The sequence below is a fragment of the Oncorhynchus nerka genome, linkage group LG22 (genome assembly GCF_034236695.1).
Source record: "Oncorhynchus nerka isolate Pitt River linkage group LG22, Oner_Uvic_2.0, whole genome shotgun sequence".
In the NCBI taxonomy this organism is placed as follows: Eukaryota; Metazoa; Chordata; class Actinopteri; order Salmoniformes; family Salmonidae; genus Oncorhynchus; species Oncorhynchus nerka.
The window spans coordinates 56,829,048-56,846,890 of NC_088417.1; the positions used below are offsets into that span (position 1 = coordinate 56,829,048).

Sequence of the window (17,843 nt, forward strand, 5' to 3'; positions counted from 1 at the left end):
GGACAATATGTTAGATACATAATGAAATATGTATATGAATAAGCGAGCAGTATGAAGATGGCCTAATACACACGACATGCATGGATAGATGTGTTGTATACATGCCATCCACAATCCCTCCCCACTTCCCCCAGTGTTTTCCCTAGCTGCTTACTGCGTTGCACGCTCCGGCGCGCTCCACCTTGCTGAGGCCTGACATGTCAGTCTTGAACACATTCATCTTCTCCACCAGGGTAGTGAGGGCCGTCTCTGTCGCCTCACCCACCTTCTCATACACTCCTTTGGCCTAGGAGAGGGGAGAGGATTGGTTAGTCAGAAGTACAGAGAAACTCTGTCCGTGGTCGTATACCCTCATTTGCGTTCTAAATTGTAGGCATTTCGGGTATGCGAAAATAGAGAATTGAGTATGCTTTAAAATGCCAGGATAAACTAATTTGGGCTTTTCATCTAGTAGAATTGGCTGCACCCTATTAAGGAGGAGAAGCTTTGAGACCCACATGTGTCTGACAACAGCTGATAAAAATCACAAGGTGATGTGCCATACAAAAATGAATGAATGGCTGGAATTGACGCATTTGTGCATTAAATGACACATTCTCAGTATGGATGAGTCTAGTATGTTGATATTTGTTGCTTATTGCATTAGGTGTGACTACTCTGTGCGTTCTAAATAGTATACTGTATGTGGTACAATTAGTACAAAGTATGTAAGACATCTAGGCAAGACAGATTTCGGACACAGCCACTTGTCACATGTGCCGAATACAACGTGTAGACCTTACAGTGAAATGCTTCAAGAAAGAGTTAATAAAATATTTAGTAAATAAAACGTTTTTTAAAATAAAAAATAAAAAAATCTAATCAATCACAAAGTAACAAGAACTGTATATAACAATAACGGTGGTGTATACAGGGGGTACCGGTACAGAGTCAATGTATGGGAGTACAGGTTAATTGAGGTCATTTGTAAAGTGACTACGCATAGACAGCGAGTAGAAGCAGTGTAAAAACAAAAAGGGGGGGTTCGTAAATAGTCCGGGTCGTCATTTGATTAGTTTAGTTGTTCAGCAGTCTTATTATGGCTTGAGAGTAGAAGCTGTTAAGGAGCTTTATGGTCCTATACTTTGTGCTCCGGTAACGCTTGCCATGCGGTAGCAGAGAGAACAATCTATGACTAGGGTGACTGGAGTCTGACAATTTTTGGGGCCTTCCTCTGACACTCCTGGATGTCAGGAAGCTAGGCCCCAGTGAAGTACTGGGCCGTACGCACTACCCTCTGTAGCGCCTTCCGGTCAGATGCTGAGCAGTTGCCATACCAGCTGGTAATGCAACCATGCGCTCGATGGTGCAGCTGTAGAGCTTTTTGAGGATCTGGGGACCCATATCAAATCTTTTCAGCCTCCTGAGGGGGGAAAGGTGCTGTCTTGATGTGTTTGGACCATGATAGTTTGTTGGTGATGTGGACACGAAGGAACGTGAAGCTCTCGACCCGCTCCACTTCAGTCCCATCGATGTTAATGGGGGCCTGTTCGTCCCTCCTTTTCCTATAGTCCACAATCATCTCCTTTGTCTTGCTCACATTGTTGTCCTGGCACCACACTGCCAGGTCTCTGACCTCCTCCCTATAGGCTGTCTTATCGTTGTCGGTGATCAGGCCTACCACTGTTGTGTCATCAGCAAACCCTCCCCAAGCCCAAATATAAAAAATTATGCTATAAAAAAAAAAGGTAAAGTGTGCAGCGCATCAACTCTTCATTTAACGGATTACAGTTTGAATCGGTCTTCCCTGGAAATATAACGTTTATTTTGAAAGTAATAAATATATAGATATTTTTAAAAGCATTCATGATTTGCGTAAATGTAATATACTAACTATTACTCTTGTTTAAAATATGAAATGGTATTACATTTGGTGAAGAGCACATTATGACTTGTTTAGGACTCAAAACCTAAAGTTTAGGACTTGAGACTTGACGGTCTTGACTTGGGACTTGAGTGCTAAGACTTGAGACTTACTTGTGACTTGTAAAATAATGACTTGGTCCCACCTCTGATAAGCACTGATGTGACATCTAAAAGTCTGACTAACCAAGGTGCGTGCGTGTGTGTGTGTGCGCACGTCAATTAGTGAGTGCATTCTCTCAGTAATTCACATCAACCTTTAGTTCTCATTAGATGACTTGAGTCATAGTGAGTGAGTGGTGTGGTTTCATAGCTGGCTGACCTGACCAGCCAGGTAATGTTCTCTGTAGCTCAGTTGGTAGAGCATGGCGCTTGCAATGCCAAGATAGTCGGTTTGATTCCCGGGACCAACCATACGTAAAATGAATGCAATAGCTTTCATTATTATACTGTATATTATTATGACGTGAGTAGGTGGAGCCCATCGTGTTTTAATAGGACACAGCCCTGCCCACACTACCTGTCTGCCCCACTGAACACCACATGGTCAATAAACCCCCACTGCCCTCCACCGCCATCAGGATCCACTAATCTCACACCACTCTGTCCACACAGCTGCTCTACCTTTATCGTCCCTTCCCTCCTCTCGCCATCCATTATCTCTAGTTGGGAAAGACACACTTCTACAAAATGGCATGCTAATTCAGTTCTACAACGAGTCTTTTTGGGAAACAATCACAATTTCCTCTGTGTTTGAATAGCTTGTAATTAAACTGCTGTGTCCTTGGCTTCATTTACACACAGCATGGTTACCATGACACCGTGGTGATGACAGAGGTGAGAAAAGCAATCAGAGAACTAGAGAAACAGAATCACACATCAGAGTAAAATTAGATCAGCTACTGTAGGAGGCTTGGATATGTGTGTGTGTGTCTTCGTTATCATTCATGCATTTGGCATAATGTAATACCTAATCTGTATACTTAGCTAAGTCTATGAAGAAATTTGCAAGCCTGTCTTACTTTCACAAAACCTCTTAGAGTGGAGTCTGCTTTGCATGGCAAATCACACACTCATTTGTGTATCACAGAGGTTAGTCCAACTCAACATTAATGACGACATCAGTCAAACCTAGGAGAAGGCAGCAACAGATGTGCAGCCATGTCTACGGCTCAGTGTGTGTGCCACAGCTGCTCAGAGCGAAGGCTTCTTACCACTGAGGAAAACAGGGTGAAAGGACAGGAACAGAGAGTGTCAGGCTGCAGAAGAGTGCCTTAATGACTCACAAAAACAGTGTGTGTGTGTGTGTCAGCACTGACCTCATTGTAGTCCAGTGAGGAGTCGTTGCACATGGAACACACAGTGGCCAGCTCCAGTAGTCCATCATAGTCTGCGCACTGGACCACCTTGTCCCCTTTCAACCTGGAAGAGAACGCACACATTTTTTTTTCTATCCTTGTGGGACCAGACAATTTATTCCCATTGAAAATTACATTTACCTTAACCTCTAACCATTACACTAACCTTAACCCCAGACCCCTAACTCTAAACCTTTTTCCTTGTGGGAACTGGCAAAAAAAAGTCAAAATCATTTTTTAAAATTTAACTATCCTTCTGGGGGACTTCTGGTCCCCACAAGGATAGTAACCCCCCCCATTTAAAAACACCCAAATGTAGCCTACATTACTTATTTTTTGTTGTTTTTGTGGGGGGGTGGCTGGGCTATTGAATCTCATTATAGAATATGCATTAAATGCATCATCTGCCTATGCCCACACATTGTCTCAATAATATTTTCTATTTTTAATACCCTCAAATACCAAGATAGGCATTCCTAATTTCAAAATAGGCCACCATCACCTTCAATCGTGAATTATAAATCTTTATCACGTTTTACTGGTGAAACATCCAAACTAACTGCATCTACATGCCAGCCATTTGATCTCAATCAGTTTCATAGGAATATGCATTTAGAGCTTGAATTACTGTTCCATGAACAAATTAGAACAGGTGGTGTTATAACTATAGCCTAGCCTTGCTGTATTTTGTTTCAATCCAAGCACATTCTGTCTAGTGGCACGCAAGGTTGAGTTTGGGCCACAGGAAAAAAAGTGTGACTTCAGTTAACCATCCTAAAATCTAATGAGAAATTAGGTGGTGTTTTCGATGCAACAGTGACATTACTATATTTGTTACTGTTATGTAGAATACTAATGAATCATTATGGGGTCTTCTAAGAAATTGATTCAGCTGCTTTGATCTAACTTCACTAAACAAGCACCGTTGTGAGAAGTGGTTGAGCGACACTCCGGTGTACGCCAGCAGCACTAAGCCCCTGCTCCCACTGCACCAAACGAGCTAATTGAAGCACACCTAGCCTACTCTTTTGCCAAATGCAAAATTTGGTGATGCAGAAACGAGACCACGTGTGTCTGTTTTATGAAAATCTGGGAATATTTGACCAAGGAAACATTTTTGGCTGGTCTAAAACAGTTAAAACAGGATCGAGTGAGTAGCAGCAAATATGTCGAATGAGCAACTAATGAGCATGGAGAGCCTCAAGTTTGACAAAATTACTGTAGTTCTTTCAGTCTAATACGGCTATTTATTTTGGCCTACTTCTGTAGCGCATCAGAAGCATGCTTTTTGTAAATAGTTAGGACCAACTGTCCTCTCCAATTTTTTGCTGTAATTTAACCAGAAAGGATTTGAGAAACCTGATTGGTTGACAATAAGGCTTATGAAATTGGCCTACCTCGCGTCTTGCATTGAGCAGAATATCACCAGTGCAACATGACCCCAAGAGATAGGTTGGAATGTCTGACTCTTTTTCTAAATTAGTGGTATTTGAATTTGTTGATCAAATACAGTACATGATTGTTTGATTGCGGAACAAATGGCCAAAATGAGGGAATGTCCACAATCTGAGACAGGTAGTCATCCTATTAACAGGTGACATCAATAAGGGATCATTGCATTCACCTAGTCAGTCTTTGTCAAGGAAAGAGCAGGTGTTCTTAATGTTTTGTATACTCAGTGTATGTCGGCAATGACAGTAATATAAATGACACCCATAACATAGAGCTCCTAGTCAGTTTTAGAATGGGTAACTAGCAATAGGCTGGTGCTAACGCTTTATCATGGTACCAAACTGTCTGTTCAAGCAGTTGGCACACAATTCGGACACTCATCGGCATAGCACAAGACATGCAACCAGAGGTCTCTTCACAGTTCCCTGGAACAGAGGCTGGGAAGCACACAGTATTAAATAGAACCATGACTAAATGTAACTCTGCCACCCCAGGTAACTCAAGCTAGCAATAAAACCAGAAACAAAAACAAGGTTAATAAAATAAATAAAAAAATGGAAACACCTTACGGCACAACGGGGACTGTGGATATATTTTGTACTGTATCATTTCTTGTATTTCGTAGGTGGGTGGCCTTGTACGGGCAGGAGCTCTCTCTTGTTTATGAAGAGTGAGGCAGAAGCAGGAAATGATGTAGTAGTGTAGTGGTTTTGTATATTATGTTATTATTTTATTTATGTTTTTTTGTTTCCTGTTCGGACCCCAGGAAGAGTGCAACGGCTAATTGAGATCATAATAAATAGTGCGAAATAATACAACACTTAATTTTCATCATGAGCCAAATCGATTGGTTTTCTATACAAAGTTTCAAAGGAAATGCTGTGATCTACTAAATAAACAAAATAGACTAGAAAAAATGGATAAGAGTGTGGCAGTATAGCAGGAACAGTGGCATCTAGTGGGCAAAACCTAGAGAATATTGCTATTCTCTGAAAAGTGGGAGGGAAAAAACATCACCAGGTTCACAGGGAACACAATACATAGTATGGAGAAACAATACTCCAAGCCACAGCTTCATTCTACTTGTCAAACATTGAAAACTGATACTGTATACTGGTTGTTGGGGTGGGATTGGCATTGGGTGTGGAGGGTACGTGGGTGGCTTTTGACAATTTTTCACGTCTTACTCATTGGTAGGAAGAAGTTTGGTCCAAATCAGATGTTGGGTACTGTATTTATTTAATATTATCCTATAAATAAAATTAACAAAATAATGTTTTAGGAATGCCAATCGTGTTTCAGATCAATCTGTAATGACATGGAACAACTCGTGTTAATGTGAGTGTGTTTGTGTGTGCGTTCGGAGCAGCAGCAGTTGCTGGTTGGTTGCATGACCACATGGCCCACAGCCCACTAGAGGCAGCAACAGTTGCTAGTAGAGTAACAGCCCACACAACAACCCACGCTGTATGGCACTGCACCGCAAGGCATGCCAGCCTGAGATTTCATAACATCTCAGTTTCACACCCACAAACCAACCAGAACAGTGATTAGGACTTCATACACCTTTCTAAAACACAGTATCATCATGTTGCATTATATTGGATATAATCATGAGGTTTTAATCAACTTCAGTAGAGAAATTGTAACGAGTGAACAGTCTGAAGGGGAACATTTGGCATGGTAAGACATCATGAGAGCATAGTACTTAACCCTTCCCAAATGTAAAATGTTTGAACCAGAAGAACTATAAAAAGCATATGCATAACCATGGTAGCAATTGAAAGAGAACACTTTGAAGATTATGGGGAAATTATCAGACCAAAGGTGAGGAAACCAGTTCCCCTAACAAGACTGAATCCAAACATTACACGGTTGATTTTCTATTTACTGTACTTCTCACAGCATTTGTCAATAATGAAATCTGAAAACTCTGGATACTGTACATTCAGTAACGTAAGACTATTCACTGAAATGTGCACAATACGAAAAAACTATTACAAGGGTTTGAGTGAGAGGTCTAACTGGTGTCTCAGTGGCCACACACCTCTCCAAACTGTGCGCAGTTCCCAAGTAACTTCAATACACTTTTATGACTCAAGGAAAGAGTTGTCAACTATAAGGTGCTTTTATACTCTCTCCTAGCTTTGCCATTGAGGAACATAAGCAAGTACACTAGATTTTTGTTTGGAACACAGCCCTGAGTCCCCAGCATCACACAATAACTGTTGTTGTTTACACAATCCAAAAACGTTCCCTTATAAATCGCAATCGTACACATTTGGACTTCCGGGTATGTGGTTTGCTTGTATGACATCAAAACTGTATTTATTATAACGCAGTCTCATCTTTCAGAACACAAACCGTTCCCGATGTACAGCATTTCCCTCACCGAGACTTCAACAAATGTGCAACAGAATCCCAATTAGTGGGAGGGATGGGGGCATCTTGTCGCGTGAGCTGCGAAGTGGAGAACCTGAGCTCTGACATGTATAGCATGTTACCGTACAGCCACTGTGTTCCAATTTAGGTGCTTATCAATGACAAAACTGCCATTTTCAAACCGTATACAGGATAACAGGGGCTGTGAGTGGAAAGTGTTACCAATAAATACCTCAGCATTTCAAAATCATGACAGAGGTTGATATTGAAGTCGTTATTGTAAAAGAGAATGTGCTCTCAACTTATGACTTTCTGTATTTCATTTTTGAATGAAAAGCAGAAGGGATGAATACTGAAGAAGATCTAGTTCTGGGCCTTTGCAGGTAGTCATTTGGGGAATTAGACTAGAGTGGGCACTCCAGATAGCGAGAGAGGAGGTTGTCAATCAGGTTACAACTGACATTATACAGGAAGGGAAGGACTGCGATCAAGTTTGGAACACTATGACTTTGGCCCAGCTACACCCCTCATCTCTCGCCGTGTTCTTCTCTCCCAATCTCTCGCTCTAGTCAGAGCTATTTGTCATCTATTCCTCTAGGATTTCTCCACAGTGAGACTATTTTAGTAGTTGTCACAGGTCGGTGTCCTTTCCTCTCTGCGCTATCTGTTCCATCATGGAAAAAGTTCACATGCTTCAGGAAAACATCATTTGCATTCTCCCTAAACTTCCCCAGAGCTGTTAACCATTTGCGACAGAGGAAAACAGAGTAACCCTATGGGGGCTGGGGGCTGGGAATGAGAGTTGGTATGGGGAAGGAAGGAGACTTCAAAAGAAACCCCTTTACATCAAATGGAAAAAAGGAGGTTAGGGGGCTTTTAACAGCAGGCCGGCCAGATGAAAGTGGTCGTGGTGGGACCAAGGGTTTTCCACTACCGCCTGTAAAAATAGGTGTTTGTCTGTCCACGGACAGGGAAGGTTAACAATGGCCAGCCTTAACTTTCCTCTGGGGCTCAGTGTTTTCAGACTCTGAACCACACTCAACACACAATTTACTGGGAAGTGTAGGAGATAAACCTCATAGTGTGTGTGTGTTTGTTAGTTTGTGTACGCATGGGTGCATGTTTCCCACTTTGATGCCACAGTCACCACGAGTTGTAACCTGAAATCACACTTAGTCATTTGCACTCTGTACACTAATACAAAGAAAGGTAGGGGGACACTCACACTTGCCCTTCAGGGGCATAGGTGGAGCCAGTTATAGAGAACTCATGGACAGCACAGCTGGAATCCTCCACCTTGTCCACCACAAACATCTGGAGAGAGAAGAGAGTTGGGATAGATAAAGCAGGTTAATGTAGGCTAGGATATCGTCAAAGAGTATACAGAAACTCTGTGCCAGGGATTCCCAGAGTTCTGTACAGGGCCATGGGAGAGGTGAAGGACATTCCCGCCCCGGGCCGCTGACGCGGAGGGAAACACACTCACGCACGCTCCCACACTCCCATTCAGTTGTCGCGCCACTTAACTAAGGGCTTCCCCACCACATAATGTCACACAGCAGTTTTTGTTCTTTCCTTCTCTATTTTTCCAGCAGGCATTGGTTCCTGTGTTTACTGACCTTGGGACCAAACTATACCCTAAGCTACCAGTCTGTAATCCTGGCATACATAGCATAGATCACTAACCACACTGTTAGTGGAAGGCTAAGACTTGGGGGGGCAGCGAGCGAGAATGAGAGAGCAACTTGTTTCCCAGGTCAAATTTTGTTTTGATGTCTTTTCCACCCTTACCAGTGATCAGACTACGGTGTTGCCCAGAGTTCTGCTTTGTCTGCACTCATGTATTGATTTCCTGTGTAGAGAGCCCAGCCCAGAACAATTAGGGTTTGGCTATGCTGGCAGGTCTTTTAGGCTCGCAGCCCAGTGGTGAGGGTGGGGGGGGGGGGTTCTACTGTAGCCTTGGATCTGCCCCTTCTCTCCTGTGCGTGCGCGTGCGCGCGTGTGTGTGTGTTACATGCATACATTCGATCTGGCCCTCTCCTTTCTCTCTTGTTCTGGCTGCAGCGGTGATAACAGGTGGAATGGATCTGATGAGGTTCATTTATGGGAGTGCATCGATTGGCTTGTCACAGGGGTCTGTTGTTCCATTCACACTGGCTGGGACCACTGAGGAGGTTACAAACAAAGCCTTTGACTTTCCTCACATCAATATTCTCTCTCTGTAATCACAGACTTGCCATCTGGACCAGACACAACCATAGTAACCATGGAGAGAAGGGAGGAGATTGGCTAGGGCGGTCAGGTCGTGCACACACACTAAGGAAAATACTCCCTCCTGTCCGGGCTTTACTCGACTTTAAAAGTCAATTAAATCTGGACGATTAAAGAATTAATGAAGAAAAAATTATATATATTTTCCCTTCAGTACATCCGCTGCTACTGCTTCTAGAGGGTGTGTGTGTTCTGTTTTATACCGAGAGTAGTTTACAAAACACGTGTGTGAAATCTACTCCAGCTGAGAAGGTCTAACATTACACAGATCAGAGTCATCATGTCTGGAAGTGCTCATTTAGACAATGGGAAGTCATACTCAGGTCGTTTCAAACGAACAGTGACTAGCTAATAACACTGGCTATCTATCCATTTAAAGACACTGCAAACAATGTAACCATCTAGTCAGTCTAGGGTCTAACTTGACTATGATGGCTAGTTCTAGGCGATGCTGGATGCTCAGGTGACATACAGGTTCTCTAGGACAGATCGAGCATCAAGAACAACAACCCTCCTCTGCCACAGAAGCTTTATCTACTGACAATCTACCTACCTTGGGCCTCCTCAGTCCTCAGCAAACAGTAACAAACTGAATAATGTGAATGAGAAAAATGATTAGACTGACAAATAACCGCTGTGATTGGTGCCCCAGTGTGTCTGTGGCCCAGATCATACACTGTTCTTTAGGAGATGATAGGAGCTGGATTCTGGGTCTTAAATCTTTTTTTCACTGATCCTGGATATGTGACCGTGGAGCCCAGGAGACGACTGCAGTAATTATTGGAAAGGGGATACCTAGCCAGTTGCACAACTAAATGCATACCCACCCAAAATGTGTCTTCCACATTTAACCCAACCCCCTCTGAATCTTAGAGGTGCAGGGGGCTGTCTTAATCGACGTCCACGTCATTGGTGCCCAGGGAGCAGTTGTTGTTGGGGTGTAACTTCCTTGCTCAAGGCCGTAACGGCAGATTTTCTCCACTTTGCCGGCTCAGGGATTCGATCCAGCAACCTTTCGTTTACTGGCCCAATGCTCTTAACCGCTAGGCTGCCTGCTGCCCCTTATTGTGCATAGTCCCTGATAAGTAAGCTAACAACATCAAATACATGTCAAATCAAACTGTGTCATATGCGCCGAAGACCACAAGTGTAGACCTTAGCATGAAATGCTTACTTACAAGCCCTTAACCAACAGTGCAGTTCAAGAAGAGTTAAGAATATAGTCAATGTGCTGGGGTACAGGTTACTGAGATAACGTTTTACCACATGGCCTATCAGGACTGCTATTAGCATATTTGTAATAACTGCTATTTCAGTGTTTTGTCATGTTTGTCACGGCATATTTATCTCACTATCAGAGATGTGGTTTCCATGGAAACAAGGCACTACACGATTCATATGAACCAATGGTGCCCGTCTGTAGAAGTTGAAACTCTCCTCAATACAATTTGACTTGCCCTATATTGTGTGTATTGTGCTGTGTTGGCAGCAGTACCAAAGTGAGAGAGTGTCCCTGCTCTGTGTACTGGAAATTAAATGGTATGTCGTCATAGAGGGTATTCACTCCTGTGTGTGACCGTGCCCTGGGATATCCCCTCGGCTGGGAAAGCAGGATATGACAGGGCTACGGGACACAGACGTTCTTATCAGAACCATATGGCACAGCTAGACCCAGCTTAAGGTCAAGGACACGCTTGCACACACACGGACAGGCAGGCAAGCACGCAGACGGACAGGCAGGCAAGCACGCAGACACGCACGCACGTAGGCAGACACGCAGGCAGACGCAGACACACATGCAGACACGCGCACGCACGCAGGCAGACACGCAGGCAGACGCAGACACACACGCTGGCAGACGCACTCTCCCACGCAGGCAAGCGCACGCTGGCAGACGCACTCTCGCACGCAGGAGCACACTCGCAGGGACACGCAGGCAGATGCACGCTCGCAGACGGACGCAGGCTCACAGGCAGACGCACGCTGGCAGACGCACTCTCGCACGCAGGCAAACGCACGTTGGCAGACGCACTCTCGCAGGCAGGGAGACGCACGCAGGCAGACACACACGCATGCAGACGCATGCAGGCAGTCAGATGCACGCAGGAGCACGCTCGCACGCACGCAGGCAGACGCACGCACGCAGGCAGGCAGATGCACGCAGGTGCACGCTCACACAGGCAGACAGTCAGATGCACGCAGGAGCACGCTCGCACTGGCACGCAGGAGCACGCTCGCACAGACACGCAGGCAGACACACGCAGGCAGTCAGATGCACGCAGGGGCACGCTCGCACGGACACGCAGGTAGACGCAAGCTCTCTCGCAGGGAGACGCAAGCTCGCACGCAGGGGCGGGCACGCTCGCTCGCTGGGGCGGGCACGCCGCTGGGGCGGGCACGCAGGCAGAGGCGGGCACCCAGGCAGAGGCGGGCAGGCTCGCACCCAGGCAGAGGCGGGCAGGCTCGCACCCAGGCAGAGGCGGGCAGGCAGACAGTCGGGCACACTCACGCAGGCAGGCGCACTCACGCAGGCAGGCAGTCGGGCACACTCACGCAGGCAGGCGCACTCACGCAGGCAGGCACAGGCAGTCGGGCGCACTCACGCAGGCAGGCAGTCGGGCACACTCACGCAGGCAGGCAGTCGGGCACACTCACGCAGGCAGGCAGTCGGGCACACTCACGCAGGCAGGCAGTCGGGCACACTCACGCAGGCAGGCAGTCGGGCACACTCACGCAGGCAGGCAGTCGGGCACACTCACGCAGGCAGGCAGTCAGGCACACTCACGCAGGCAGGCAGTCGGGCACACTCACGCAGGCAGGCAGTCGGGCACACTCACGCAGGCAGGCAGTCAGACACACTGGCATGCAGGCACGGGCAGGCAGGCGCGGGCACGCTCGCACGCAGGCTCACTCACACAAGCAGGCAGACGCACACTCACACAGGCAGGCAGGCACACTCACGCAGGCAGGCAGGCACACTCACGCAGGCACACTCACGCAGGCAGGCAGGCACACTCACACAGGCAGGCAGGCGGGCGCGGGCTCACTCACTCGCGCAGGCACACTCACTCACGCGCAGGCACACTCACTCACGCGCAGGCACACTCACTCACGCGCAGGCACACTCAGTCAGGCGGTCAGGCACACTCACTCACGGTCAGGCACACTCACGGTCAGGCACACTCACGGTCAGGCACACTCACGGTCAGGCACACTCACGGTCAGGCACACTCACGGTCAGGCAGTCAGGCACACTCACTCACGGTCAGGCAGTCAGGCACACTCACTCACGGTCAGGCAGTCAGGCACACTCACTCACGGTCAGGCAGTCAGGCACACTCACGGTCAGGCAGTCAGGCACACTCACGGTCAGGCAGTCAGGCACACTCACGGTCAGGCAGTCAGGCACACTCACGGTCAGGCAGTCAGGCACACTCACGGTCAGGCAGTCAGGCACACTCACGGTCAGGCAGTCAGGCACACTCACGCAAAAAGGCAGGCACGCAGGCAGACAGACGCAGGCAGGCAGACAGACGCAGGCAGGCACTCACGCACACTCACTCACGCAGGCAGGCAGGCAGTCAGGCACACTCACGCAGGCAGGCAGGCACACACAGACACACACGAGGAAAAATGTAGAGTAGGATACATATTTTTCTTTTTTAAGTCAAATATATTGCAAAGGCCCGGGTATCCTGGAAGGACATTGACCTCATCCCGTCAGCTGAGGATGCCTGGTCATTCTTTAAAAGCAACTTCCTCTCCATTTTAGATAAGCATGCTCCGTTCAGGCAAAAATGCAGAACCCAGAACAGATACAGCACCTTGGTTCAGGCAGTCAGACCTGACTCACGGTCAGGCAGTCAGGCAAACATCCGGTCAGGAGTCAGGCAATAACGGTCAGGCAGTCAGTCCCGGTCAGGATATGCACACTGTTCAGGAAGTCAGGCACACCACGGTCAGGCAGTCAGGCACACTCAGTCAGGCAGAAAGCACACTAAGGCCAGCTTCTTCAGGCAGAAGTTTGCATCCTGTCAGGCAGTCCAACTCCAAAAAGTTCTGGGACACTGTGAAGGCATGGAGACAAGAGGCAGGCAGACCTCCTCCCAGCTGCCAGGCACAGTCAGGCACTCACGCAGGCAGGCAGGCACACACAGACACACACGAGGAAAAATCCATGATAGGATACATATTTTTCTTTTTTAAGTCAAATATTTGCAACGGTATCCTGGCCATGCCTCATCCCGCCTGGCTTGAGGAACCTGGTCATTCAAAAGCTCTTCCCCCATTTTAGCCCAAGCCTCTCCAGGTTCAAAAAATGCAGAACCCAGAACAGATAGCAGATGAGCTCCAAACCTGGACCAGCACAAAACATCCTGGGCGGACTAATCTGGAACATTTCTGAAACTAGTCCCCGCCATTATGCAACTGTTCAGCCTGTTCAACCAATTCATAGTCAGTCTGGATCCCTAAGGCCATTCTTCAGGCAGAAGTTTGCATCCTGTAGCCCAACTCCAAAAGTTCTGGGACACTGAAGTCCATGGAGAACAAGAGCACCTCCTCCCAGCTGCCCACTGCACTGAGGCTAGGTAACACGGTCACCACCGATAAATCCGTGATTACAAAACTTCACTAAGCATTTCTCAATCCTGGCCATGCCTTCGCCTGGCTTCTCCAACCTCTGGCCAACAGCTCCGGTCCCGGGTGCACCTCAGCCAAGCCTCTCCAGGTTACTTTAAATCCAGATATCAGATGTTCCAAAGAGCTCCAAAAGACAGTACAAACAGCTTTATAATTGGACCCTCATTTCTGAAACGCTCTTATCCAGAGCCATTGTCGCAAATTGCCTGTTCAACCTTATGACATCCAGTGGAACAGCCACTTTGCAATAGTGCATCTAGGTCATCCCCCTCTTTAAGGGGGGAGACACCCTGGACCCAAACTGTTACAGACCTTATCCATTCATCCTATCTAAGGTATTCCAAGTCAACAAAGAGGTGGGGTTTCAGGTGTCTCCGGAATCTGGTTTGACGGTCCGGTGCACCTCAGCCACACTCAAGGTACTAAGGGAGTTTGTTCCACCATTGGGGGTACAGTACTGTGCAGCTGTCTTCATCGACCTTGCCAAGGCCTTCGACTCTGTCAATCACCATATTCTTATCGGCAGACTCAGTAGCCTCGGTTTTTCGGATGACTGCCTTGCCTGGTTCACCAATTACTTTGCAGACAGAGTTCAGTGTGTCAAATCGGAGGGCATGCTGTCCGGTCCTCTGGCAGTCTCTATGGGGGTGCCACAGGGTTCAATTCTCGGGCCGACCCTTTTCTCTGTATATATCAATGATGTTGCTCTTGCTGCGGGTGATTCCCTGATCCACCTCTACGCAGACGACACCATTCTATATACTTTCGGCCCGTCATTGGACACTGTGCCATCTAACCTCCAAACGAGCTTCAATGCCATACAACACTCCTTCCGTGGCCTCCAACTGCTCTTAAACGCTAGTAAAACCAAATGCATGCTTTTCAACCGATCGCTGCCTGCACCCGCATGCCCGACAAGCATCACCACCCTGGATGGTTCCGACCTTGAATATGTGGACATCTATAAGTACCTAGGTGTCTGGCTAGACTGCAAACTCTCCTTCCAGACTCATATCAAACATCTCCAATCGAAAATCAAATAAAGAGTCGGCTTTCTATTCCGCAACAAAGCCTCCTTCACTCACGCCGCCAAGCTTACCCTAGTAAAACTGACTATCCTACCGATCCTCGACGATGTCATCTACAAAATGGCTTCCAACACTCTACTCAGCAAACTGGATGCAGTCTATCACAGTGCCATCCGTTTTGTCGCTAAAGCACCTTATACCACCCACCACTGCGACTTGTATGCTCTAGTCGGCTGGCCCTCGCTACATACTCGTCGCCAGACCCACTGGCTCCAGGTCATCTACAAGTCCATGCTAGGTAAAGCTCCGCCTTATCTCAGTTCACTGGTCACGATGGCAACACCCATCCGTAGCACGCGCTCCAGCAGGTGTATCTCATTGATCATCCCTAAAGCCAACACCTCATTCGGCCGCCTTTCGTTCCAGTACTCTGCTGCCTGTGACTAGAACGAATTGCAAAAATCGCTGAAGTTGGAGACTTTTATCTCCCTCACCAACTTCAAACATCAGCTATCTGAGCAGCTAACCGATCGCTGCAGCTGTACATAGTCTATTGGTAAATAGCCCACCCATTTTCACCTACCTCATCCCCATACGGTTTTATTTTTTTACTTTTCTGCTCTTTTGCACACCAATATCTCTACCTGTACATGACCATCTGATCATTTATCACTCCAGTGTTAATCTGCAAAATTGGAATTATTCGCATACCTCATGCCTTGTGCACACATTGTATATAGACTCCCCCCTTTTTCTCTACTGTGTTATTGACTTGTTAATTGTTTACTCCATGTGTATCTCTGTGTTGTCTGTTCACACTGCTATGCTTTATCTTGGCCAGGTCGCAGTTGCAAATGAGAACTTGTTCTCAACTAGCCTACCTGGTTAAATAAAGGTGAAATAAAAAATTTTTAAAAATTAAAAAATTAAAGCTCTACAAATCCATATCTTATCCTTGCTCCTGGACTGGCATCCTGAAAACCCTGAAATGCCCTTATAAGGTTCCATCATCACTCCAAAACAAAATGGAAAAACACAAATTACCCAATGTTAGGACTGAGGAGAGAGTTGCTTTCATTTATTTTTGTTAACCTTAATTTATAGAGGTTAGTCTCAGAGACTAAATCTATAATAGAAGAGAGACCTGGGTTCAAAATGGCAGCAGTAAGTCAGGGACCATTTCCCCTGGCGTTTCCTATCAGGTAAATTCTATCACTCAAAACTATGATGGAAAAACAACGCTGCACCACTGAAGACTGAGGAGGGAGAGCAGGTCTGCGTTTCCCTTAATCTCTCAGCTGCATTAAGCTAATATACCCTGGGCCCTGAGGGTAAATATTTACCAGAGAGAGCAGAGCAGTTGAGTCCCAAATGGCACCCTTTTCCCTTTATAGAGCACTACCCAGTTCTGTTATACTTCCACAGGACAGTAGGGAACTCCCGCTCTCCCTCGAATGCTGCTGATGGTTGGAACAATGTATACACATTTACTGACTGGAGCAAGCGGTCAGTTTCTACTAGCCACGTCATCACAGAGAGGGTAAGGGAGAGAGAGCAAGAGATAGAGAGAAAGAGCGAAAGAGGGGCAAGAGAGAGCAGCATCCTCTCAGCAGGAAACAGCAGTTGTGCAACCCTCTGGAGCTTCTTATACACACAGATGCACTGCATGCTGAAACAAAACATACAGGAAAGGCAGCAGAGCAGCACGGAAGAGAGAGCTCAAACCTCCTGAGAATATCATACAAACACAGTGAAACAGCAGGGACAAACAAATATAAATGCAATCACAGAAAAGTTTGGGGTCACTTAGAAATGTCCTTGTTTTTTTTTGGAAAGAAAAGCACATTTTGTTCCATTTTAAAATAGCATAAAAAATTGATCAGAAATACAGTGTAGACATTGTTAATGTTGTAAATGAATATTGTAGCTTGAAAACAGACATTTTGAGCCTGTAATCGAACCCACAAATGCTGACGCTCCAGATACTCAACTAGTCTAACGAAGGGCAGTTTTATTGCTTCTTTAAATCAGAACAGTTTTCAGCTGTGCTAGCATAATTGCAAAAGGGTTTTCTAATGATCAATTAGCCTTTTAAAATGATAAACTTTGATTAGCTAACAACGTGCCATGGGAACACAGGAGCTCGACACTACTAGCTAGCCAGCTAGCCCCCGAATCAACAACGCAGCCACTGCCAGCTAGCCTACTTCAGCAGTACTGTATCATTTTTAATCATTTTAGTCAATAAGATTCTTGCTACGTAAGCTCAACTTTCTGAACATTCGAGACGTGTAGTCCACTTGTCATTCCAATCTCCTTTGCATTAGCGTAGCCTCTTCTGTAGCCTGTCAACTATGTGTCTGTCTATCCCTGTTCTCTCCTCTCTGCACAGACCATACAAACGCTCCACACCGCGTGGCCGCGGCCACCCTAATCTGGTGGTCCCAGCGCGCACGACCCACGAGGAGTTCCAGGTCTCCGGTAGCCTCTGGAACTGCCGATCTGCAGCCAACAAGGCAGAGTTCATCTCAGCCTATGCCTCCCTCCAGTCCCTCGACTTCTTGGCACTGACGGAAACATGGATCACCACAGATAACACTGCTACTCCTACTGCTCTCTCTTCGTCCGCCCACGTGTTCTCGCACACCCCGAGAGCTTCTGGTCAGCGGGGTGGTGGCACCGGGATCCTCATTTCTCCCAAGTGGTCATTCTCTCTTTCTCCCCTTACCCATCTGTCTATCGCCTCCTTTGAATTCCATGCTGTCACAGTTACCAGCCCTTTCAAGCTTAACATCCTTATCATTTATCG

The 17,843-nt window shown here is 46.6% G+C and overlaps 1 protein-coding gene across 2 annotated transcripts in view; it reads right to left on the reverse strand.

The window, feature by feature from the left end:
- The window catches only part of LOC115105400 (sarcoplasmic/endoplasmic reticulum calcium ATPase 1-like), an 84,506-nt gene that overhangs the window by 16,283 nt on the left and 50,380 nt on the right, over window positions 1-17,843 (reverse strand). For both annotated transcript variants that reach the window (XM_029627398.2, XM_065007273.1), the window contains exons 11-13: window positions 8,320-8,408; window positions 3,222-3,324; window positions 155-286 (exon numbers count right to left, since the gene is read on the reverse strand). In XM_029627398.2, the coding sequence (XP_029483258.2) occupies window positions 155-286; window positions 3,222-3,324; window positions 8,320-8,408 (324 nt within the window). The remainder of the gene's footprint in view (window positions 1-154; window positions 287-3,221; window positions 3,325-8,319; window positions 8,409-17,843) is intronic.